We start from the raw sequence: 24,723 nt of genomic DNA, 5'->3' as shown, positions 1-24,723 counted from the left end.
ATAATAGGATGATTGCATATCAACGTGGTAGTATCTTGCCTTTTAGAACTCCTTCAGCCCAGCATGTAGAATGAGACTTTGTTAGTCCAGAGTCTTGTTGATGGCCTTGTTATACATACACAGTAAATACAAAAATACTACCAAAGCACAGGTCTGACCAGGAAAGGTATCAGTGGACAAAAATTCCCAGAGACTCATTTCAGGTTGAAGTCTTAATTTCTGGGCTTGGATGGTCCTCTTTCTCCTGAAATTGTTGATCATTTGGCTCCCAATAAAGTTAGTCTTTCATATTTCTGTGGATTCAGGACATGGTGGGGCAGCAGGTAGAGATTATATAAGACTGTATCTTCTGGAGGGATGATTTATGAGTTGTTAGTCAGGGGTTGGAGGTAACATATGTAAAAGATCCTAGCTTCCTAGTATATAACGGCCCTCCAGTGTATGGGCTGCATCCCATATCCCATACCCTTGGCCCCCTCCCCAAACTCCATCTAATTCTTTGAACACAGGGAAACATTTGAAGTTAATTTTCTACATCTATTTGAAGTTAATTTTCTTTTTATTGGAAGTTTTTTGGGGGGAACTTAACGGTATCTGAACTCTGTAATAATGCTTCTTGAGACAAAGCTATATGCCATTCTAGGAATTAAACGGTGGATGAGGTTGTGGGGATTTTTTTAAGCCACAGATAGAAGCTGTTTCAGACTAACTGCTAAAATAAAACTTGAGCTAAAGAGCTTCCTTGAAAATACCAGAGTAGTGGCTGTACTATTTGGGCTGGTAATTCTGTGTTTTCTGTCTGCCTCCCCCAGCAAAGAGTGTTTAAGCTGCTGCTGTTACTGTTCTTTCTCTTTGCTGTGGGATAGATCAGTGAAGAGACATACCTATGAGAGGACTTTTGCAGAAGTTTCAATCTCAAGTTTATCCTTTTTTTTTTGGGTGGACTGTGGTTTTGTCCATTGTTTTAGACTTTAAATTGAATGTCCTCTGCTACTAGAAACCTCCTTACCACACACACATACCTTCATTTATAGTTTGTTACCTTTGTTTGAGATAGAAAATCATAATTCATACTGAAGCTCTCATATGCCCTTGAAACAACTCGGTACATCTACTGTTTGATGTGTTAATTAGATGCCTCAGTATTTCAAAGTCATAGGATAGTCCTCCAGAATAGAAGGAAAGATAAACAGGGTCACTCCACTGATATTTACTGCTGGAGGCCTGGGGGGAATGCAGAGTTGTTTGTTGACACGCTTTGGGTAGTCTAGATCAGGAATCACACTGTGGCTCACAGACCAAATGTGGCCTGCTGCCTGCTGAGGCCGATTATTGTTCTGCCTGGGAGCTAAGAATTATTTTTACATTTTGAAATGGTTGGGAAAAATTGTGCTGTGCGAAAATTATATGAAATTCAAATTTTAGGGCCCATAAATAAAGTTTTGTGAGAGTGTAGCCACACTTGTTCACTTCAGTGTTGTCTAATATGGCTGCTTTCACACTAAATTAGCGAGGTTTTTCTGTTTGTTTGTTTGTTTGTTTGTTTGTTTGTAAGTAGGCTCGACACCCACTGTGGGGCTTGAACTCACAACCCTGAGATTCAGAGTCATATGCTCTATCTACTGAGCCAGCCAGGCGCCCCTGAAATAGCAATAGCAATAGCAATAGCAATAGCAATAGCAATAGCAATAGTTGAGTACTTGGAACAGAGACTGGCCGGCAAAAGCCTAAAATATTTATTATTTGGCTCTTGACAAAAATGTTTGCCGACCTAGATCCACACTTATGACAGTTTTGATAAAAATCTGAAGCTTAAGTAATTTGGGATAACTTTAAAGAAAGCGCCAAGGCCATCCATGATTAATTAACAGTGAAGTGTGGCGCCAGGTGCCATTGGCGTAGGCCTGTATGGTCAGGTAAGTCTTTAGGGTAAGACTAGTTTGGGCTGGCTTTGTCTCCCTTGCAAAACACAAATGTCATTGGTCTGTCGGTGTACCTGATTTTCAATGAACTAAAAGATCCAAGGAGTTATGAAAAAAGGAAATAAGGGAAGAATTAAGAGAGTTCGAGAATCATTTAATATAAGTGCACATATATAGACTTTAAACTTTTGCCCATTAAGTGTTTTTTAATGGTTTTAATTTAATGGTTTTAATTTCATTTAATGGTTTTAATTGGGTGTTTCAGAATTTATTCGATGGTTGATGTAGTATATTGTTGGTATATGTTGTAGGGCTGAAATGGTATATTTATTGGATTGTTTCAGACTGTACATATTATAAGACCTAGAATGCAAATCTTGTTAAAATGTAAGCCTTAGGTTTTTGATTCTAAGGCTTTGGGTTACATATATAAGAAAATAGTAGGCAGACATTTTTCAGTATTTATTGAAGTGTTCCAGTCAAATCCATGAGTATCCCCAGGTGGCTCAGTCGGTTAAGCAGCTGCCTTTGGCTCAGGTCATGATCCCAGGGTCCTGGGATCGAACCCTGAGTCGGGCTCCTTGCTCAGCAGGGAGCCTGCTTCTCCCTCTCCCCCTGATCGTGCGCTCTCTCTCTCTCTGTCAAATAAATAAATAAATAAAATCTTAAAAAAAAAAAAAAAAGAATTTAGTTTCACATCCTCTGCCTGCCCCTACCACAGGGATTGCTTTATTACAATTTCCTAGAAATAATGGGACTAGTAATGACCCTTAATGTTACCTAGTCCAATAGTTCAGCCCCTATGGCTCCTTCAACAATATCTGAAGCCATCCCAATCCCTTTTATTTTTTATTTTTTGATGTAATTGGCTCTTTCACAGTTAAATTTAAATTTTTATATTATATCATTGTAGGATATTTAAGGCTTGAAAACCACAGCAGCATGGTACAATTCTTCCCCCCCCCCCCCCAGATAACGTTTTTAGCTCTCAACTTTGGAGATTCCTTCTAGTTAGTAAACGGGATCGGAGCCATGTTTCTTTGTTGCTTTATTTATACCAGTGTAAATGAGCCATGTAGAGCTTCTATATGGTGTTCCGCCCAAAGAGAAAGTTTTCTTGGGGAAAAAGTATAGTTTTTCCAGCAGACACCTCAGAAAGTGCGGAGCCACAATGTTTGAATCAAAAACTTAGAGGCAGGGGAAAAGTCTGCCTGCTGAAAGTAGACATTTTAATAACTATAAAGCAGTATTTTTCTTTCAAAATGAATTGTAAATTCAGGATCTTCTTGAGAGATGTTGGAAGGAATGCTGTATGGATTCCACTCATTTGACTTGTACTGTGCAGTTTGGGGCTTACCTGAGCCTCTAAACAAAGCGAGATAGCTTACTTGGACAATTTCTGGTGGTTGAAGGCGTCAGTTGTGTGTGTTGTGCTGGGGTCAACCCTTCCAAAATGATGTTGCTGCCATTTAATGTTCCACTTAAAAAAATGGATATGGTCTGAAGCCATTTAAACATTTAGGTAAAAGAGTACTTGTAGTGACTTTTTCAAGTGGGCAGTAACACTCTTCATAGGAAGTCCTGGCAGCCTAAACCATTTCGTCACAATCTCCTAACCTCAGGTCAGTGATGGGAAAATCCTGGCTTATCTCCCCAAACCAAAACAGCCGTCTTGGTGGGGATGTGATAAATGAGGGTTGCTGAACTGCCTGAAAACTGTTCGCATTGGGCCTAGAAAGGGATTGCTGCTTCTAAGTTCAGGATCTCACCCTCACCTTTACTTGTACATGAACCTAATTTTATGAGTTTCCACAAACATGATTGGATCTCCAGGGGTTAGATTGCTAATGGCAGAATGGATATTTCATTATTTAACAAATGAAAAAAACATAATCTGGCAGTTCTGTTTGGCAGATACAGACATTTTCCTAGCCAATCCAGGTACCCTCTTTCCCATATCATTGCTGGAAATATAACAACAAATTATTGATCTCCAGCTTCCCCTGTAAGACTCCCCCCCACCGCCCCCGCAGCAGACCATCTTGCTTTCTGTGTCAGTTGAGTTTATTGAATGTATTGGAAGCAAGTAGCCTTTTTTTTTTTTTCCTTTTCAGCATCTTACTTGATTTTTAGAACAGTGATGTTATGAGGTAGGACGCATGTGATCTCCATTCCAAAGATTGGGAAATCAAGGCCAGTGTCCTTACTGCTAGTAGTAGAGTGGGGTCTTAATTCAGCTTTTAAGATCGCACATCCAGAGCTTTATGGGACATATTATACAACTTCTCTCCCCAGGGAATCCGTGATTCTCTCTCTTCAGTGATGGAAGAGAAGACTTATCAGAAGAAATAAAGGTTCTTAAAATGTTGCCAGGACAGAGTGTATGATGTGGGGAGAGCCTCCTTTGAAGTATCCTGTTAAGTGATAGTAATAATAAAAAAAAAAGTTCAGTTGGGGATATATATTCTGCATTTATTAACTTGGCATGTGTAATATGTGAAGTATAAAATGTACTTCAGGAATTTTGAATATCAGAAGTTTGTGCAAAATTTGGACACAGAGCCAGAAGCAGGAAAGAAAAAAAAGCATTACCGGGTAAGCAGCTCTGTTGAAAACATTTTGCGCCCTTGATGCTTAGCTTCAGCTCTTCACTGAGAAGTTAAGAGGGAGGGGACATATTCAGTAGTAGCTTTTGCTTTCTCTCTCCACCTGTGAGTCACACGTGGGTGAGAAGAGGCACATGCATGCAGATGTGTGTGGCCTCCTGGGACTCTTCACCTCTTTCAGGATAGAAAGAGGAGTTTCTAAGAGGCCTGTATTAGTTATCTATTGCTGCATAACAAATTACTCCAAAACTTATTAGCAGCTTAGAACAATAAATATTATTTCACATAGCTTTCAGAGGCCTGGAATTTGGGGAGCAGCTTACCTGGGTGGTCTGGCTTAGGATTACTTGTGAGAATGCAGTCACGGTGTTGGCGGGGACTGTATTAATCTGAGAGCTTGACTGGGGCTGGAAGAACTTCTCCTCAGGTAGCTCACTCCTGCCTGGCAAGTTCTTTACCATGTGGATGGACCTCTCTGCCTATGAGGTTGCTTGAGTGTTCTTCCAGCATGGCAGCTGACTGGCCAGAGTGATCCAAGAGAAAGATGGGAATTGTAATGTCTTTTATGACTTAGCCTCAGAAGTCACACTGTTATTTCCACAGTATCTTTGGTTACATGGGTCAGTCCAGCAGCATGATTGCCAGGAGATGGGATTCATCTCACCTGGTAAATGGCACCTTCACTGGGGGCCATCTTGGAGGTTGACTAGCATAAGACTCTTTTCTACTTTTTAAAAAAACTTATACCAAAGGGTATAATTTCAGAGACTTCCAACTTTTTTATTACTCTCTTCCTCTGGGGCCTCTTTCCTGCCTTCCTTTTGCCCTTTTTCTTTCTTTCTCTTTCTTTCTTTCTTTCTTTCTTTCTTTCTTTCTTTCTTTCTTTCTTTCTCTCTTAAGATTTTATTTATTTGACAGAGAGAGACACAACGAGAGAGGGAACACAAGCAGGGGGAGTGGGAGAGGGAGAAGCAGGCTTTCCGCTGAACAGGGAGCCCGATGCGGGGCTCGATCCCAGGACCCTGGGATCATGACCTGAGCCAAAGGCAGATGCTTAATGACTGAGCCACCCAGGCACCCTGCTTCCTTTTGCCCCTTTTCTTAGAGTGCAGGAGCAGAAGAGACAGAAATAACATGGTCTTCAGCCCGGGTCCCTGTCCTGTTGTGGAGGCATCTAATGTGCCTGGTGAATCGGCTGCTGTTGCTCTGTCTGGAGGCTCCTCTCTCTTTTCCTTTATCCTGCATCAGCCCCCAGGTCCTGTGTGGGCGGTTGCTACTTTGTGAGAGAGGCAGTTGGTATTTTGAATTCTCCAGTAATTATTTCTGAAGAGATGCACATTATGGTTGTTTGGCAGCAATGGGGTGAAGTTACACAATTTCACATCTCTGCAGAGGAGTCCCATCTGTTAGCACGTGCTCTTTCTCTGTGCTCCTCCTGCTGCAGGCATTGGGGATGGAGGAAAAGTCCTACAGGGGGGGCCTTCTACAATTTCTGTCTGTAGTGGGGGATTTCTAATGTATTTGAAATGTAACCTCAAACAAATCCAGATGGTTCTGAAACTCTGGGGCATCTAGGAGTGAGAAGAGAAGACATATTCATCGTTGGATGGGTTTCTTTCTTTCTTTCTTTTTTTAAAGATTTTAGTTATTTGAGCGCAAGCGAGCATAAGCAGGGGTTAGGGTCCGAGAAAGAGGGAGAAGCAGATTCCCGCTGAGCAGGGTGCCCAGTGCAGGGCTCCATTGCAGGACCCTGAGATCATGACCCAAGCTGAAGGCAGCCGCTTAACTGAGCCACCCAGACCTGCCATGTTGGGTGGGTTTCTGTGGAGGTTTGGCTGCCTGGTGGGCAGACACTCATGATTGGTGGGCCCCTCCCTCTTACTGTATTGTGATCTTGGCTTTCAGAGGACAAGTAAAATGGCATAACTTGCTGGTTTGGAGATTTGAAATATTTTCTTCATCCTTAGTATAAGCTTTTTCAGCTTATCAGGTGGCTTTCCAGATTATTCTTTACCTGTGGAGTCTTATGTTTTGCAGTGTGCCTCCGTCAGGAGTTAGAAGCTTATCTCTGGAGAAATGGCATCTGGTGCCTTGTCTCTCACAAAAAGCGACTAAACTTGCCCCTGCCCCCTTCCCTGTCCCTCCCAGCTCCTGAGTAGTGCTTTATTTGGAGGGTTTTGTTTTGTTTTGCTTTTATGGGCGGGGAGGAGGAAGTTTGGACAGTTTGTTTGTTGCTGTCTGGGTTTGGTCAGGGGTGGGTGTGGGGGGGGCGTTGGGTGTTGGATGTTTTTCTGCTTTCAGTAGTGACATCTGAAAATTATGGCATACCTAAGAGGATGTTCTGTATTTTCCTGCCTTGACTCACCCACTTGGAACCCCCTCCTTATTCTCATGCTCCTGGGTCACCCGGGGCCCCAGTGGTTGTCAGGGGAATGTGAGCTGTGCGGCCCATACCCTGAGGTTCTACCCGGCGTTCCTGGGAAAGGCCTGCTTGCACTATTGTCCCTCCCTTGGGCAATACATTGTGTCCACTTCTACTCCATTTTAAGGCTCGTGCCCTTGACTAAGTGGCTGAGAATGTACATATATAAAATATATTTCAGCTTTGGGGTAATCAGAGGGACTGGGAATTCAGACATGAAACGGAAAAAAAAAAAAACCCTCGAATTTTGGACTCTTGCCTGAATGCTAATATGTACCTTATTAACAGTCTCCTCAGGTCAGATCACTTTAGCAGATCACAAGTGCCAGAATCACACTTATTTCCGTCCCGAAGCCCTGATTCAAACACAGGAGAGGAGGGAGTGGGAGGGCAAGACCAAGCCATACATTTGAGGGAGGAGAGCTCTTCAAAGGGAAAGGGTCATATGAAGAACAAATGTTAATCCTTTACAGCTGTTGGTTTAAAGCTGCACGGCTTCACCACTACTTATATGTACTTTTTCTGTATATGAAAGATAACCAGTTGAGAGGGAAGTCCTTTCTGTGTCAGACACTGGCCCAGCAGTGGGCGAGCACTGATTGCATATCAGCTCTGCTTTGGGTGCTCTGGTTCTGCTTGGGGGGTGACTAGGGCATAAGGCCCCCACAGAGCGCAGTCTGGAGGAAGCTAGCCCGCTTCTATTTCCCAGGCTTCTTGGCCTCCTAGACTTCTCCAGAAGTTTTAGCAGCAAAGAGATAGTTTTAACAAGGGAATGTGTGAGGGAGGTCTTGGAAGAAGTCAGATGTTAAAACTTAGCGTTGAAAAAAACAACTTCCCCTCCCCAAACAAGAACAAAGCCAAAAGGGTTTTTTTGGAGCTTGCTAATTGTCCTGTCTCTAGGATGATTCCTGTATGCGCTGTGTCTGTTGTAGGAGAGAGGAGTGATGTCATTTTTTCACCTTTTTCTGCAAATAGACTATCTAGCATGTTGTAGGCTTCCTTAAGAGAAATTTAAAATCCCAAATTGATATGATGGTGAGACCAACACCTCTCTGAAATTTGTGTCCCTACAAGTGATATGTATAAGAGACTATTTAAAGCATTTTCTGAAATGTAAGTCTTTGGTGTAGTAGAACATTTTATTAGGAATTGCAGGACACTGCTCCTGCTCTGAGCCTTTGAGCCATGTCCTTTTTTCTTTCTTTATTGAGATCTAAATCACATGCCATACAGTTCACCCATTTTAAGGGTCTACATTTCAATGGTGTTTAATATATTAACAGAGTTGTACAACAATTGCCTCCCTCCAATTTTTAGAACATTTTATCACCCCCAAAGAAACTCTGTACCCGTTAGCATTCCTTTGCCATTCCACCCCCTAGTCCTAGGCAACTGAGAATCTACTTTGTGTTTCAATAGATTTGCTTACTCTGGACATTTTATATAAATACAACTATACAATCTATAGTCTTTTGTGACTGCCTCTGTTCACATCCATCTTGTAGCATGTATCAATACTTCATTTTTATTTTCAATTAATATTCCTACATGGATATGCCATATTTTGCTCAGTTGATGGACATTAGGATTATTTCCACTTTGGGGCTATTATGATTCATGCTGCCACGAACACTTCCTCTTCAGGTTTTTGTGTGGACACATGTTTTCATATCTCTTGGGTATATATCTAGTAGTGGAATCACTGGGTCATAAGATAACTCTGACACTGAGGAACTGTCAAACTGTTTTCCAAAGTGGCTGCACCATTTTACATTCCTACCAAGAATGTGTGCAGGTTTCAATTTCTCCACATCCTCACCAACACTTGTTATCTGTCTGTCTGACTTTAGCCATCTAAGTAGCAGGTATGATAAGTGGCGTCTCCTGGTTTTGGTTTGCATTTCCCTAACATCTAACAGTATTCAGGTACTCGTCTAACAGTATTCAGGTACTCGTCTAACAGTATTCAGGTCCTCGTTGGCTGTTTGTGTATCTTCTTGAGCAAAATCTTTGCCTACTTTTTAACTGGGTTATTTATCTTTTTTTATTGAGTTGTAAGAGTACTTTATGTATTCTAGATACAAGTCCCCTGTTAGATACGTGACTGTAAATAGTTCTTTCCATTCTGGGGGTTATCTTTTCACTTTTTTGGGGGGGGAGGGGCAAAGGGAGAGGGAGAGAGAGAATCTTAAGCAGGCTCCATGCCCAACACCGAGTAATCTCACCACCCGAAGTCAGAGTTGTACGTAGCCTAACTGACTGAGCCACCCAGGAGCCCCTCTTTTCACTTTTTTGATGGCATCATTTGATGTGTAAAAGTTTTTAATTTTGATGAAGTTGTTTTCTACTTTTTCTTTTGTCCCTTGTGTCATACCCAAGAAGGCTTTGCTTTTTAACCCACAGTCACAAAGATTTACTCCTGTGTTTTCTTCTAAGAGTTTTACAGTTTTACTCTTACATTTAGATCTATGATTGATTTTGAGTTAGTTTTTATATATGTTGTGGGGAAATGGTGCAGATTCTTTCTTTTGCATGTAGATGTCCAGTTAATTGTCCCAGCATCATTTGTTGAAAAGACTGAATTAATTTTGTACCTTCGTACAAACCTTGTCAAAAGTCAATTGATCATAGATGTAAGGGTTGGTTCCTGAACTTTTAATTGTTTTATTGATCTATATACCTTTCCTTATGTTTATCCTACAATGTCTTGATTATGGTAGCTTTGTAGTAAGTTTTGAAATCAGGAAATATGACTCCTCCAACTTTGTTTTTTTGATTGTTTTAGTTTTTCTGGGTTCTTTGCGTGTTGAATTTTTGGATCATCTTATTAATTTTTGCAAAGAAGCCAGCTGGGGTTTTCATACAGATTGTATTCAGTCTGTAGATAAATTTGGGGAGTACTGTAATGTTAACAATATCAAATTTTCCAGTCCATGAATATAGGATGTTTTTCCATTATTAAGGTTTTTAATTTCTTCAAATGATGTTTTATAGTTTTTAGAGTACAAGTCTTGCCCTTCTTTTGTTATTTTTAAGCATTTTATTCTTTTTGATACTATGATAAATAAAATTGTCTTCTTAATATCTTTTTTGGATTTTTCATTGCATGTGTATAGAAATACAGTTGATTTTTGCACGTTGATCTTTATTCTGCAAATTTGCTCAATTCATTTATTAGTTATAATAGTTGAACATTTCATCTGCAAATAGAGATAGTTTTTACTTTTTCCTTTCCAATCTAGATGCCTGTTTTTTCTTTTCCTTGCCTAATTGACCTGGTTAGGACTTCTAGTACAATTTTGAATAGAAATAGGAAAAGCTGATATTCGTATCTTGTTCTTGATCATAAATGGAAAGCATCAATCTTTTACCATTAAGTATGACATTAGCTGTAGGTTTTCATAGCTGCTCTTTATCAAGTTGAGGAAGTTCCCTTCTGTGTATAGTTTGTTGGGTAGTTTTGGTCATGAAAGGATTGTTGGGTTTTGTCAGACTCTTTTTCTGCATATATTGAGATGATCATGTGGGTTTTGTCTTCCATTCTATTGCTGTGATATATTACCCTGAATGATTTGCAGATGTTAAACCAGCCTTGCATTCCTCACATAAATCCCGCTATTCATGATGTATAATCTGTCTTATGTGTTGGTGGATTCAGTTTGATAGTATTTTGTTGAGAATTTTTGCTTCTATTTTCAATAGGAGATACTGGTCTGTAGTTTTTTTTCTCTCTTGTGATAGCTTTGGGTTTGGTATCAGGGCCTGATGGAATGAATTGGGAAGTCTTTTCCCCATAATATTTTTTGTTAAGAGTTTGTGAAGAATTGTTATTAATTCTTTGTTTTTTTTTAAGATTTTATTTATTTGAGAGAGAGAGAGAGCATGAGCAGGGGAGAGGGGCAGAGGGAGAAGCAGGGAGCCGGATACAGGGCTCGATTCTGGGACCCTGGGATCACGACCTGAGCCGAAGGCAGATGCTTAACCGACTGAGCCACCCAGGCACCCGATATTAATTCTTCTTTACATATTTGGTAGAATTCACCAATCTGATTCAAGTCTTTGTGCGTGTGTGTGTGTGTGTGTGTGTGTGTGTGTGTGTGTTGGGGGGAGTTTTTAAATTACCAATTCAGTCTCTATCCCTGCTTTAGATCTATTCAGATTTTCCATTTCCTCTTGAGTCAGATTCAGTAGTTTGTGTCTTTCTAGGAATTTGTCTACCTTCTCTCTAAGTTACCTAACTTGTTAACATACAGTGTCTCATTTTTAAATTGGAATTAATAAGCCCTGCTGTGCCTTTTTCACAGGGTTGATTTGAGGATCAAGTTAGGTAATGTTTTGAGGATCAAATAAATGTGAAGTATTTTATTTGTTCTAAATTCTTAGTTCTAGGAAAGCATAACCATGTTTTACCACTGTCTGCAATTCAGCATTTGTACTATGTTCCTCCATTGTCAGTTGCATTTCAGGGGAATGATTGCTGCCTTACCAAACAAAGGAATATGAACTAAGTTTGGGTTCGAGGGGGAATTGAAGTGATTTTGGGGCCTATTTCTACCTGTTTCCTGAGGAGTAGTAGAACAAATAGATCCTACACTGTCAAGGTCAGAGGGCATCAGTGCCCCTTTGGGAAATTGACTGTGGGCTCTGACCTATTCTGCTCTCAGCCAGCACTGAGAACAGCTGTTTACTTTCCTCTCTGAGGAAATGCTGAGCTTGGTCTAGTCACTGATTTCCTAAGCTCTCCTGTAATCCATACCTTAGACGCACTGTATTCCCTTCATCCCACCTCCTCCCAGCTCGCGTCTAAGTAGGTAATGAACGTTCTCTTAGGGGCGCCTGGCTGGCTCAGTCAGTTAAGTGTTCACCTCTTGATTTTGGCTCAGGTCATGATCTCAGGGCTGTGATCTTGATTTCAGCTCAGGTCATGATCTCAGGGTTGTGAGATTAGGCCCCGTGTCGGCCTCATGTACTGGGCGTGGAGCCTGCTGAAGTTTCTCTCTCTCCCTCTGCCCCCACCCCCCCGCAAAAGGGTTCTCTTAAAATATGACCTAGTCAGCTTTTAAAAATAAAGAGTTATTTCATATAATGCTCTAGAAAGTTCTCTTCTTTTGCTGAATATGAAGGCAAATTCAAAGAAGGAATCATTCCTTTAGAAAGAGAAGAGAAGTTGGTGATACAAGAAACTGACTCCCTAAAGTCAGAAGTCCACCGGCGCTGGTGTTTTCTGCATAACAACACGTGAGGTGGCAATCATATGGGAAGGTGGTAGTTTTTGCCCCTCACTGTTCAGCACTTGATTGTTCTCTGAAGGGGCTTTGAGTGTGACTCTTGTTTCCTTAACTGGATTGTAAGCCCCACGCACACACTCTGTGGTCTCTTTACGCCTAGGATAGTGTATGCTGCAGGTCATAAGGGCCTGTGCTTGGTTGGTTAGATGATTATCTTAGAAAATATTTTGTGATTTGATTTTAGGGCCTTAAGTCATGATGAAGCAAATGGTTTAAATTAATTAGGGAGTGGTGACATTGAACATCTGGTTTGGATCTTTATGTAGAATATTGTAGTACTGTGGCTTATAGTCAATTGCTGTTGTACATTTATAAAACTTCACTGTCATTGCTGGGCCTTCCAAGTTTGTGTTATTCTCTGCATATCTTTTATGTGGCTCTGAATAGCAAAGACCCACATTTTGGGCTTGAATTCAGAAATCCAGGCCAAGGTCTTGGTAACCAGGGGTCCTACTCTATAGTTGTATAAATCAAAGTTTCCCAATTATGAGATCTGTTACCACATGGGAAATTGTACAACTGTGGGATTATCTCCACCAATGAAGATAGACTAGAGCAGTAGGTAGGAATAGTTCCATGTATTTGAGATGTGTGTCCTAACATGGTCATGTGAATTCTCCGTCTCACTTCTAAGCACTCAGAAGCATAGCACTGGTGCTTTGTTCCCAGAGACTGTCCCTCTGCTCCCTGACTCTCAGTTGCCCACACCTCCGTGGATTTGACAACATAATCAATATATTTGTGTTGCACCGTAGCATCGAACCCCCACTCTGGACCCTTTCTTCCTTGGCTTATGATCCCACTTGGGGTTTCCCATGAATGAAGAGAAATTAGATAATGAAGATAGCTCTGGAATTAATTGGGGGGCTGTCTAGCATGGTTGAGCCATGGCTTGCCTGTGCCCCAAACTAGAATCCAACTGCCTTCCCCTCTCCCCACCTTCCTTTGTATGAGCAGGTGTGTGCGTGCATTTGTGGTAACCGTTCTGAGCCGTGATTTCTTCATCTGTGAGATGGGATTAAAAAAATAGGTCACAGGGTTTTTGTGAGAATTAAATAAAGTAATATATCTAGAGTGTCAAGCAGTTACAACAATATTGTAATTAAGAAAAAATTTTCAGAAAGGAGGCACTTCAAAAATAGCCTTTTACAATGAGTTCCACCCCTCTGTCTTGGGAGGAGAGGGAGCGGCGGGGTGGGGGGGGTTGGTGGGGTTGGAAATAGGAATCCTGCAGTGAAATGGAGACAAAAGAGAAATGGATAAAAGGGGATTAAGTTTGGGTAAGAAGAGATTTTTGTGCTTAATAAGGGTTTGGGCCTCAGAATATAAGTTTTATATCTTTATATGTTTAAATTGAATAACCATGTAACTGTCTCTTCAAACACTGCTCTTCCCCTTCCTTTTTCCATGTGAACGTGTGTTGGAGATCCTATCCTGTTAGCACATACAGATCTACTTTATGGTTTAACACCCAATAGTATTCCAGTGTAACGTTGCATGTTTAGTGAACTTTCAGCCCTCCGTGATACTTTGTAATTGCCCAGAATCAGTGTGTAGGAACCAACACTTCAATGAACATCTTCATCCTTATACATGTGTGTATGGCCCTCTTTGTGGGCATAATTAAATTCCTAGCAGTGGCATTGATGAATTCAAGAATCTATTCATTTTGGATTCTGATAGGTATTGCTAAATATTCGGAACGATCCCACAGTAGACTGACCCACAAAATGTATGAGAGTGCCTAACTGGCCTCCTTATTTAGCAGCTGTTACTGGGTATCATCAGTAGTTTAATCCTGCTTATTAATTATGTGAAAGTGAGCATATTTTTCAAAAACGTTTTGGTCATTCAAAAAAATTGCTTGCTTGCTTGTAGCCTTTATCATATAGAACTTATTCTTAATTTCAGTGGAAAGCACCAGGGATTTTTTTTTTTTTTAATGGGAAATTGGGAGGAGGATTTATGGTCTGGTTGCTCACTAAAACTGCTTGCTGCCTCCGATTCGGAGATTCCTTAAGACAGGAGATTCTGTGTGTTCTCTTTAATCCTCCTTTTGATTGTGAGTTTTTGTTTGTAAAATGCTCAGTCACCGTGGCTGACACTGTAGTCAGTGCTGCTTCCTCCTTTTTCTTCCCTCTCATTGTTCTCTCGCATGACACCAGGCCTTGTGGGTGGCTGCTTCTCTGCTGTCTATCAGGCCTTCAGAACACCTGACCTCCGAACGTGGCCAGCGCAAGGCCAAGGTCACCGGGCAGGCCAGCAGTGTGCATCGCCCTTCAAATCAATGTTCTCTAAATATCCAGCATTTATTAGAGAAGAGCTCCACGTAAGTCTGCGGACTTAGGCCATATTTTGGGCGTCTTTTGACATTTATGCTGCTCTCTGTACAACAAAACCTGAACCACCGTCCAGAGAAGGAAAATATTTACTCAAGTTTGTTCCTGGGGTTTGATTCTCTTTCCTGGGGTAGTCCGTCCAGTCTCCCTTCCTGCCACACCCCGGTACTGGAGAGACCATTTCCCACACCCATTCCCACGCGATGTTTAGTGTTCCTTCAGTCCAGTGTTGATGTCAGCATGAATGAAGTAAGGGGGGTGCATTGGGTTTAAACAAAACCTATTTGAATTTATGTTTTAGTGAATGTTCCCTTTCAGAGATTTAGTCCACACTTAAAAGTGCTTAAAACGGCACTTGTAACGCATCCCTTTTGACTGTTCTCAGAGGTGACAAGCTTTATTCTTAGATGTTAAAATTTTTTCCCCCGAGGTAGCTGAAAAGTTTTTAAACCTCAGTGTAGTGATTGAAGGGATATTAAAGTAATAAAGTAATAACTTTATTAAAGTAATAACTTTAATAAAGTAAAGTAATAAATAAAGTAACTCATAAAGTAATGAGAGGAGCCCTTTCGAGGACCCTAAAAGTGGTCCAGAAATAACAGTCTTCAAGAGCAGCGATTCCTAAGTACCAGGCTATGACGAAGGCTTTGGATTTTCTCCACTGGAGAATGCTCTGACATAATTTTTCTTTGAGTTTCAGGGGCTTTGTGGACCCCCTGAAAATTTATCTGCAAATCCTTCCTGAATTTCTATAAAGGTCGTTCATTTTCATGTATTCGTTCTCAGATTTTGTTTTAAGGCCTTAGACTCAGACCTTGTATCTTCAGCTTAGATGTGAGAGACTGGATTTTGAGGTTAGAAAGAGGCCAGTATGTATGTCCGTGTGATGCAGGAGGCCTGTTCAGATTTTGCCAGCTTTCGCACTTCACACGTCAGGTATTTAGGAACGCATAAAAGGGACGTTCTGCAGGAAGGAACTGATGGACAGATCTAAAGAAGCTTCCAGACAATGTTTCACCAAAAAATTAAAATCTGAGAGGAAAAAGGCAAGCATATTTGAGAATACTGCCAAATCCAGAAGTGTTAATATGCATTGTTTTCCAAATGATACTGTTCTGTCTCCTCTTAAATGAGATTATACACATGAAAGCAGCTAGCCGGGTAGGTTCTCCGTGTCTGTTAGTGAGTACGCTTCCCAGATTCAAAAATACTTCGTGTTAATAGCATTTGCCCCCTTCTGAAGCTTTCAGAGCTTTTTCACAAACTTGACTTCTAACTCAGTATATCTTCAACATACTGGAGTGCAAACCACAGTGTCGGAAGACTGTTACCACAGTCTTCAAAATTTTGGTATTCTGTGCTTTTTCTTTTGAAAATGCTGTAAAATGAAGGGAAAATCTTTTACATTAGAATAGTCCATATCCTGAATAAGCATGAAAAGCATCTCTGTTTTAAAGCACCCCTGGGCGATTCACACAGCCTTTTCGATGTAAGGGAGGCTGATAATTGAAAGGAAGGGTTGTGTTAACAGCAACAAATGTGGCAGAAGTGGAAATGTGGGTCTATTTTTGGATTTCCTCTGTGTTTGCTTTGAATTCATCTACTGATCTAATCTCTAACCGTCTGTGTTCTGGAAGCCGCCAGGCAATGCTGTGCTTGTCAGAATCGTTGAACTCATCAGACTCATTTCAGGGAGACAGCATTCCAGCACCCCGGAGGAAGATTTTTAAGGAATACAGGATTTTTGTAAAAATAGAAGGAAGAATAGAGGTAGGGCGGTTACATAACAGTGTTTGCAGATGAAAAGCAAGCCCTGACAGCTGTGGCTGGAACTCTAGACTGATGGAAGATTGAGAACCAGAGCCTGCTAAGAAGGGCATTGTACTCTTTGCTCTGTCGTCCTTGAAGTGTAGGTTGTGTTTGGGGGCAGCACTTGGTATGTAGGCTCAGCTGGTACTGGGATACTTGGCAGATTTAGATTCAGTAAGATTCAAATCTTACTCAGACATATCTTTTTGAGTTCTGTGGTTTGTTTTCTTGTTTTATGTTCTCACGACTCCCCAAACTGGCTTTAAGTCAATGAGCAATCCTCTCCCACCTGCTCTGCCCCACCCGGAAGTACTTTCTAGTGGGGACTGAGGATCCTGGACCGAGGTGGGGTCCTCAGTGACTGGGTGCATGGCGGGGCATGTTAGTTGGCCTGGCGCCTGGGTGGTGTCTCCTTGGCAGCGCTCCTCCACCTGTCTGCTCAGGCTGAATTCAGATGAGGGGCGTTTGCTTTCCTTCCCCGCTCCACCATGGGTGGCAAGCATTATGATGCAGCCCACAAAGCTCCTGAATCCTTAGAGCTGTAGGGATGGGACTGGGGCTGGGCCGAGGGCAGCGCTAGAACTCTGTCTTAACACTGAGATCCTGCTCCTTTGCCGTTCCTCCCCCTCCAGCTTTCAGGCTGCCTGTCCTGTCCCCTCACACTGTGAAGTACTCTCCCTCTGAGTTTCAGGTTCTCAGCTTGGCACACGCAGCCCGTGGAGATGGGGACAAAGGGGAGAGAATCTAAAAGGAGTGCACAGATGTGGGGGAAGGTGGGAAGGCTCTGCCCTTTTCTAATAGAGAAGAGTAGGGCAGAAACCAAAAGCTAGGAGAGAGGTAAGTGAAAGGTGACTCTTTCCCCTTGGTCTTTGGGAGGCGTGGGGTTGAAGGTGAGGTTCTAAGAAGTGGGTAGGTGTGGGTCACGCTACTCTCCTGTATGTAGCCTCGCCCTCCCCTCACGTTCTCTCAAGCCTGTAGGAAAGGACAGAGGACTGGGGGTGTGGGGACCCAGGGATCCCATGAGGGAGACTGATGGTGAATGTTTACAAGTCAATGGCAAGGAGAAGACACTGGAAGAGAAAAGAAACAAATTTTGTTGTGATTGGTTCCCAACATCACACAGAAAAGTAGAACTTCCATATTCCCACTGCTGAGATGAAACAATTATCAAGATTTTCTCGGGCTTGCTTCCAACATTCCCTTTTTCTTTTGTTTTGTTGCTTAAATATTTTTAAAGCAAATTCCAGGTATCATGTCCTATGTGCATTCAATATGCATCCCTAAAATATTTGGACAATTTTATATATAACTATGATGCCATTATTAATAATGTTACTCTTAATTTACACAGATGGTTAAAATTCAGGGTTTTTTATTGAGATATAATTGACATTAATTTCAGGTGTATAACATAGTGATTCAATATTTGAATATTTTGCAAAATGATCACCACAGTAAGTCCAGTTAACATCTGTCACCATACATAGCTTCAAGTTTATTTTCTTATGATGAGAACTTTTAAGTTCTCTCTTAGCAACTTTCAAATATGCAGTACTGTGTTACTAACCGTAGTCACCATGCCATACATTTCAACCCTATGACTTACGTATTTTATAACTGGAAGTTTGTGCCTTTTGACCCATGTCACTCACCCTCCACCTGGCAACCACCAATCTGCTCTCTGTATCTCTGAGCTTGATTTTTTCTTGAAGTTTAATTTTAAATTGAATTAATCACTTTTAGATACACCTTTTTTTTTCTTTCTTTTTTTTTTTTTTAAGATTTTTATTTATTTATTTGATAGAGATAGAGACAGCCAGCGAGAGAGGGAACACAAGCAGGGGGAGTGGGAGAGGAAGAAGCAGGCTCATAGCAGAGGAGCCTGATGTGGGGCTCGATCCCATAACGCCGGGATCACGCCCTGAGCCGAAGGCAGACTCTTAACTGCTGTGCCACCCAGGCGCCCCACCTTTTTTTTTTCCTTAATAAAAGATACCAACTTAAAAAAATTCAAGTTTGGGGCACCTTGGTGGCTCAGTCATTTAAGCATCTGCCTTCAGCTCAGGTCGTGATCCCAGGGTCCTGGGACTGAGCCCTGTGTCAGTTCCCTGTTCAGCGGGGAGCCTGCTTCTCGCTCTGCTCTCCCCCATCCCCTCCCACGCCCCGTGCTCTGTGTCTCCCTCTCTCTCTTTCAAATAAATAAATAAAAATCTTAGAAAATAAAAATAAAATAAATTAAAAATTCAGATTTAAAATATGCTGAGGCTCAACGATGAAAGTGTTAAATGGAGATAACTTATAATTATGTCGTATTCCATGTGGCTTTTAAGGGACTCACATCTACCCCCATGGTTTCAGTTATGTCAAGTATTATTCGCAACCCAGATCTCTCTGAGCTTACTACCTACTCAACATCTCTACTTAAAAGACCCAAACAGCTCTCAGCGTGTCCAAGCCAAACTCCTGGCCCCGCTCTCACAGCCCCCAGACTCTTTTGCTAGTATTTCCAGAATGTCATTGAATGGTAATACATCTTGTCTTCCCATAAGTTAAAAACTTACGAATCATCTTTGATACCTCCGTCGACTTCAGTCCTATGGCCAGCCAAGGACTGAGCCTTATCAATTTTACCTCATTTTCTTTCTTAAATATTCCATATTTCTCTTCCTATTCATTACCCTCGCCGAAGCCCCTAGAATTTCGACCCTCTTGCAGTTCTTCTCCATATTGCATTTGCTCTGTGCTCAGTTATGCCACAGTGGGTTACACTGAGATGAGATCATCTCATTATTATTTGTATCACTTGAATAATATAAATAGAGCTATTCATTAAAGGACTACATAGATCATGGGAAGTGATATATATTATAGTTGTAAAGATTCAAAACATCAGTTTTTAAAATAAGGGGATTTATGAAATTGAAAAATGCAAAATAACGAAATTGGAATCTAAATCGGTATATTTGAGTTGTGTTTGGGTTATATGTTATTGAGAAAACCTTGATTTATACAAGCTAGTAGTGACCAATGAGGATTTGAAACACTTAGTACCTGAAAATATACTTTAGCTCAACTGTCCTGGAAGCCTGAAAGAGGAGCAGAAGGAAATTTGTGTTTCAAAGTTGAGTTACTAAGAGTGTCTAACAATTTTGCAGATGTAAAATTTAGAAAAAGTATATGAAGTGGTTCCTCATGAGTTTCAGTCTTTTTGGTGGAAAAATATAGTATTGCAGTGTTTAACAGCATCATTTTAAAAACTCCCAGGGGCCTTTGTGGCTATCTCTGTTGAATATTCACTGTTTCAAGACAAATTTCTTGTTTTGTATGTTCTCGGATTCTCTGACCCCAACCTGGCATCAGTAGTTCAGTGAATTCTGACACTAATTATCCATGGTTTCCATTGGCCCCACATTAGGTGCTCCTTCCCACAAGACTGTGTGTCCCCCCCCCCCACTTCATTCAGATGCCAGTTACAAATAGTTTCAGTACTTCCGACCAACTGGCTTTAAGTTTGGGGGTTCCCACAGCCCTCCTCTTAGGTTTGGTGATTTGTTTAGATGACTCACAGAACTCAGGCTGCGAAGAGCAAAGTGAGGTGAAGGTGCAGAGCGTCCGTGCCCTCTCCTCTCTGAGTGCACCCCCTCTCCAGCACTTTGAGGAGGTCATCAGCCTGTAAGCTCCCCAGACCCTGTTGTTCAGGGGTTTTTATGTAGGTTTTATTATATAGGCACGTTTGATTAAATCATTGGCTGTTGGTGATGCGGCTTCACTTCCGGCTTCTATCCTCCCCTGAGGTGAGGGTGGGGTGGGGCTGACCGTTCCAACCCCATCATCCTGGCTTGGCCTTTCCGGTGACCAGCCCTCATCCTGAAGCTACCTAGGAGCAGAGAGAGTTGGGGAGAGAAAATCCTAAGCAGGCTGCATGCCCAGTGCAGAGCCCGACAACCCTGAGCCAAAGTCAAGAGTTGGGCACTTAACCGACTGAGCCACCCAGGCGCCCCTTTACTTTCTATTTTTAAAAAGAAATTCTTTTGAAGTATTTTTAAAGCAAATCCCAGACACCATGTATTGAGAGCTTCTTAAAAAGTACAGTATTAATAGTAGTTAAATGTATATTTGAAAACAAAACTGACATTGGACATTGTGGGATATCTGAAGCGACTGTGCAGAGCGGTTTGTAAGTCACTGCACACCTAATTCTAGTCAGAAAGGAGTCGAGAAAGCATATCTGAGTGCTTTAAAAAACTCTTCCCGTGGGGCTCAGTGTTTTCGATCCTGGATTAGGATTAGGGTTAGGAAGTAGGATTAGAGAGTCATCTCAGAGTTCCCCTTAAAATCATGAGGTACCATGATCGTACCAATTTATTCGGTTTTCGCTGCTGCTCTTCTGTTGTTACTTCAGGTATCTCAGTCAGGAAAGCACTATCTTAGTTTGTGCTTTAAAGAAATACCCTCATGTACACCTTCCTAATTGCAGCATTTCTTCTCATAAAACCCAAGTCAAAGACGATCTTTATTCTTCACAAGTGCTTTGAGAGGGTACCTGGCCCAGCTTAGTGACAGAGCTTCTAAAGAAAAAATAACTTTATTATTGTACGATTTTTGTCTTAGTAAAATAAGGACTATTTGTTGTTGTTGTTTTTAAATAACATCAATTTTTTTTAAGTTTTATTAAATCCAGTTGATTTTTCTTTTTTGAGTAAGCTCTATGCCTAGCGTGGGCTTGAACTCACAACCCTTGGGATCAAGAGTTGCATGTATGCTCTATCGACTAAGCCAGCCAGGTGCCCCAGGACTATTTGTTTCATTTCTGTATCTGATTTTTCAAATTATTATTTTTTTTTATTTCAAGGTTTTTTTTTTTTTTTCCTAAACTCACACACACACACACATACGCACACACATTTTTATTATTTACTTGAGAGATAGCATGAGTGGCGGGGAGAAGGAAAGGGAAAAGCAGACTCCCCACTGAGCAGGGAGCCTGATGCGGGGCTCGATCCCAGGACCCTGGGATCACAACCCAAGCTGAAGGCAGACGCCCAATTCACTGGCCACCCAGGTGCCGCTGGTTCTTTTAGTTTTTTAAGTCTACAGAGAAGTTCCTCTGAGCAGGCCATGGCAGGTAGGCCATGGTGGGTTTTTCATTTAATTTTGAAACAGCTCAATAATTTAAACAATATTCTGGGGAGGAGGTAACACTTGTTTTTGACATCCAAAGATGAAAATCTGCTTCCTGCATAACATTCGGACCCTGAAGCTGTCAGGGGCCAGATCTGACCCCCCTACCTAAGCTGGCAGTATCTAACGTTCTTTCCAGTCCAGTTATTTTAGCCTATGGAATAGCCTCTCCGTCTATTTAGCTCTTTCTTCAGTAGCTCTGTTTGGTATAATTATTGTTTATATAACTGCGCTAAAACACATATACAATTTGGGATAGGAAAAGTGATTTTAGAGTGTAGCATCGGCTGTTCCCTTTCAGGCTGCTCTGCTGACCTTGCTGAATCTTAGAGATGCTTAATAAAAACAAAGAGGGAGGAACTTGCTGCTTGTCTCTGTGGGTTCAGCTAGTAGAGAATATTTACCCGTGCCAAAAAGATAAGTCTTTAATAGATGGCTTTTGTGTTTTGTTTCAGAATCACAAGAAGCTGATGAACAGCTGGTAGCAGAAGTGGTTAAACAATGTTCATCTGAGACTTGTCCTAGAACCTCAGGAAATGAGGTAGCCTGGCAGGCTGTTGATTCTTACACGGTCAAGGATTTCAAAGAAGAACCTGAACATGAGAGTAGCAAAATTTCAGTAGTGAGGCCATTTTCAATAGAAACCAAGAATCCCCCAGATATCCCGGCAGCTCTAGGAACAAAGGCCGCTTATGGCTGTGTAACTGTGGTCTCGGGTGAGGCTTTGCCCTCCAACACACCAGAAGCCACCCCGGACAAGGCAATGACAGAAGGCACCATGGGGGTTACACTGGAGGCTTCCACAGAAGCTGACCTCAAGGCCGGCGGCTCCTGTCCAGAGCCTGTTCCCAGCAGAAGCAAACTAAGAAAACCCAAGCCCGTCTCTCTGAGGAAGAAGACCATTGGCGAATTCTTTGAAACTGATACTGCCCTGGAGGGCACGCTTCTCCCCCAGGCGTCCTATCAGTTCTGTCCTGATGAGATGGAGAACACACATCCTTTGCTAGGAGGTGCCAGGATCCAGAAATCTCCCCCTGATATTAAGGAAACATCAAGCACTCCCAGCAGTGACACCAACGATTCAGGAGTTGAGCTGCTGGAGGAGTCAAGGAACTCACCTCTGAAACTAGAGTTTGATTTCACAGAAGATGTGGAAAATGTAGAGTCCAGGAAAGGCCTTCCAAGGAAGCTTGGCAGGAAACTGGGTAGCAGGCTGCCTCCCAAGGTACAGAAAGATAGCGTTAGTAAGCCGGTAGGCGCCAAAGGTGCGGACCAGCCTGCAGACCCCGCTGCAGACAGTGCTCCTCCGTCCCAGGCACCTGCTAAGCTGGATCCCAGCCAGTGGGATCACCACAACTTCAGTCCCTTTGGGGGCCACTCCACTCTGCAGAACTCCCCCCCTCTCTCCTCTAAGGGCTCCTACCACTTTGACGAATCCATGGATCCCTTTAAACCAACTACAACGTTAGCAAGCAGTGACTTTTGTTCTCCCGCCGGTAATCCTATTAATGAAATCTTAGAATCACCCAAGAAGGCAAAGTCGCGTTTAATAACGTGAGTGACGGCGGGTGTGGGTGTTGTGTTCTGTGTACTCTGAGTTTGGCAGCCGGCTGCTCTTGTTTTGGGCTACTGAAGTTACCTTTGAGGTGCATCAGGGCAGACACGGCTCGTAGCTTTCTGCGGCAGTCCTCACTGTTCTGCTTGACTCTGGTGTACAGTCAGCAATACCAGAGGCTTCCTTTTCAGGCGTCTGCCTTGTTTCGGAATCCTCAGCTTATTGAGCTCCACACCTTGGGTACTTTTCTCTTATTTAAAAAAAAAAAGAATAGTGTACGATAGGTAGAGATTTGATGGTTTTCCGAAACCCTATCTGGGCTGTCAGGAATTACTTTATATAGAGAATTCAAGTGTCAGTGCTAGCTAGCCAGATTCTCCTTCAGATTCTCCTGTGGATGAAACAAAATTCCAAGCCTCCAGATTACCTGTCTAGTATCAGTAACATGTGCAAAATGGTCCCGAAAGGTCCTGAAAGGTCTTAAAACGGGAAGCCGTGATTTTTGTTGGAAACAAACCTACCGCTAAAAGTTGGTTAGAATTCTTATGTCTCCGTGTTTAGCTTCTGGCTCCATCAGTAAGGCAGGAAATGTCCAATGAGAATCAAGAACATTTTAAACGTTCGTGTAACTCTGACTAAATGAGTCTTTTGTCGTGTGTTGTCTCCCTACCCTGCCCCGCTTTCTGGGGCCTCGGTAACCACTTTTCCAAGGTCCTTGGAGTTCTCAGAGTGATCAAGCTTATTCGTGTAAAGTTTCAGTTTAAATTTGTTACAGAGTTACCTTTTCACAGAACTTGAGTTGATGACAATATATCCCTTTGTGTCCCTGTGACATTTTACTAAAAATGAGATACAGAGAAGGACCAATGACATGGAGGATGAAATGTGAAAAGGGAGAATGAGAAGTATCATCATTTCCAGCTGTCACCATAGACGAGTCAGGGAAGTAATGGTCAGCATTACTGTGACCTGACGGAACATACTAGATGGCATGATGAATCATGTTGGAAAGTTTAAAGAGCAGAAAGCATCAGGACCAAGAAGCTTGAGCCATGAGAAATCAGTTCCTCGGCAACCCCAGAATGTCTAAGGTGAATGAAATGTCAGTAGTAGTTCTTGATCTGTTCTTTGATGTATATGAGCAGTTAAATGGTTGCTGGAAAATATTGAGTGGGCATCCGTAGGGTGCTCTTCTGTGACCGAGGTTAGTTACCTCTCTAGTCAGTGCTTCGGGTACGTGCTGGCCCCGTCACTGCCTTGGTGCTTGGAAACGTGGGATGTCCGAAATACGGGGTGCTTCTGGCTAGCAAGGTTGGTAAGGAGTCATCGGGGGCCTCCCTTCTAGTTGCATATCGAAGCTGTGTAGCCAGTGCATTCGTGTTAGATCGGATTAAATCTGGACCAAAGAGGGACGGAGTTTATCCTACACCTAATTCGCAGGAGCGAGAAGTACCCTCTCGAGTCCTGCCACCCTCACCCAGTGGCGTTTTCCTCCTGTTTTGTTCTTGGGGAGTGAACTTCTTGATTTAATATACCTTATAGATTTTTTTTAAAACTCTTATGCAATCAGAACTCTTGTCTCCTTGTTCTTTCTGTAAGAG

At 42.1% G+C, this 24,723-nt stretch overlaps 1 protein-coding gene across 7 annotated transcripts in view; it reads left to right on the top strand.

Annotated features, from left to right (window-relative positions):
- TACC1 (transforming acidic coiled-coil containing protein 1) overlaps nt 1-24,723 on the top strand; it is an 85,877-nt gene that overhangs the window by 34,118 nt on the left and 27,036 nt on the right. For 4 of the 7 annotated variants that reach the window (XM_040643238.1, XM_040643237.1, XM_008686615.2 and 1 more), the window contains exon 3: nt 22,023-23,121. The exons of the other annotated variants lie outside the window; for them this stretch is intronic. In XM_040643238.1, the coding sequence (XP_040499172.1) occupies nt 22,023-23,121 (1,099 nt within the window). The remainder of the gene's footprint in view (nt 1-22,022; nt 23,122-24,723) is intronic. 7 annotated transcript variants of the gene reach the window in all.

Source organism: Ursus maritimus, unplaced genomic scaffold (genome assembly GCF_017311325.1).
Source record: "Ursus maritimus isolate PB19 unplaced genomic scaffold, ASM1731132v1 scaffold_28, whole genome shotgun sequence".
In the NCBI taxonomy this organism is placed as follows: domain Eukaryota; kingdom Metazoa; phylum Chordata; class Mammalia; order Carnivora; family Ursidae; genus Ursus; species Ursus maritimus.
Note: the sequence above shows the minus strand (reverse complement) of the source record. Positions and strands in the feature narration are given on the sequence as shown.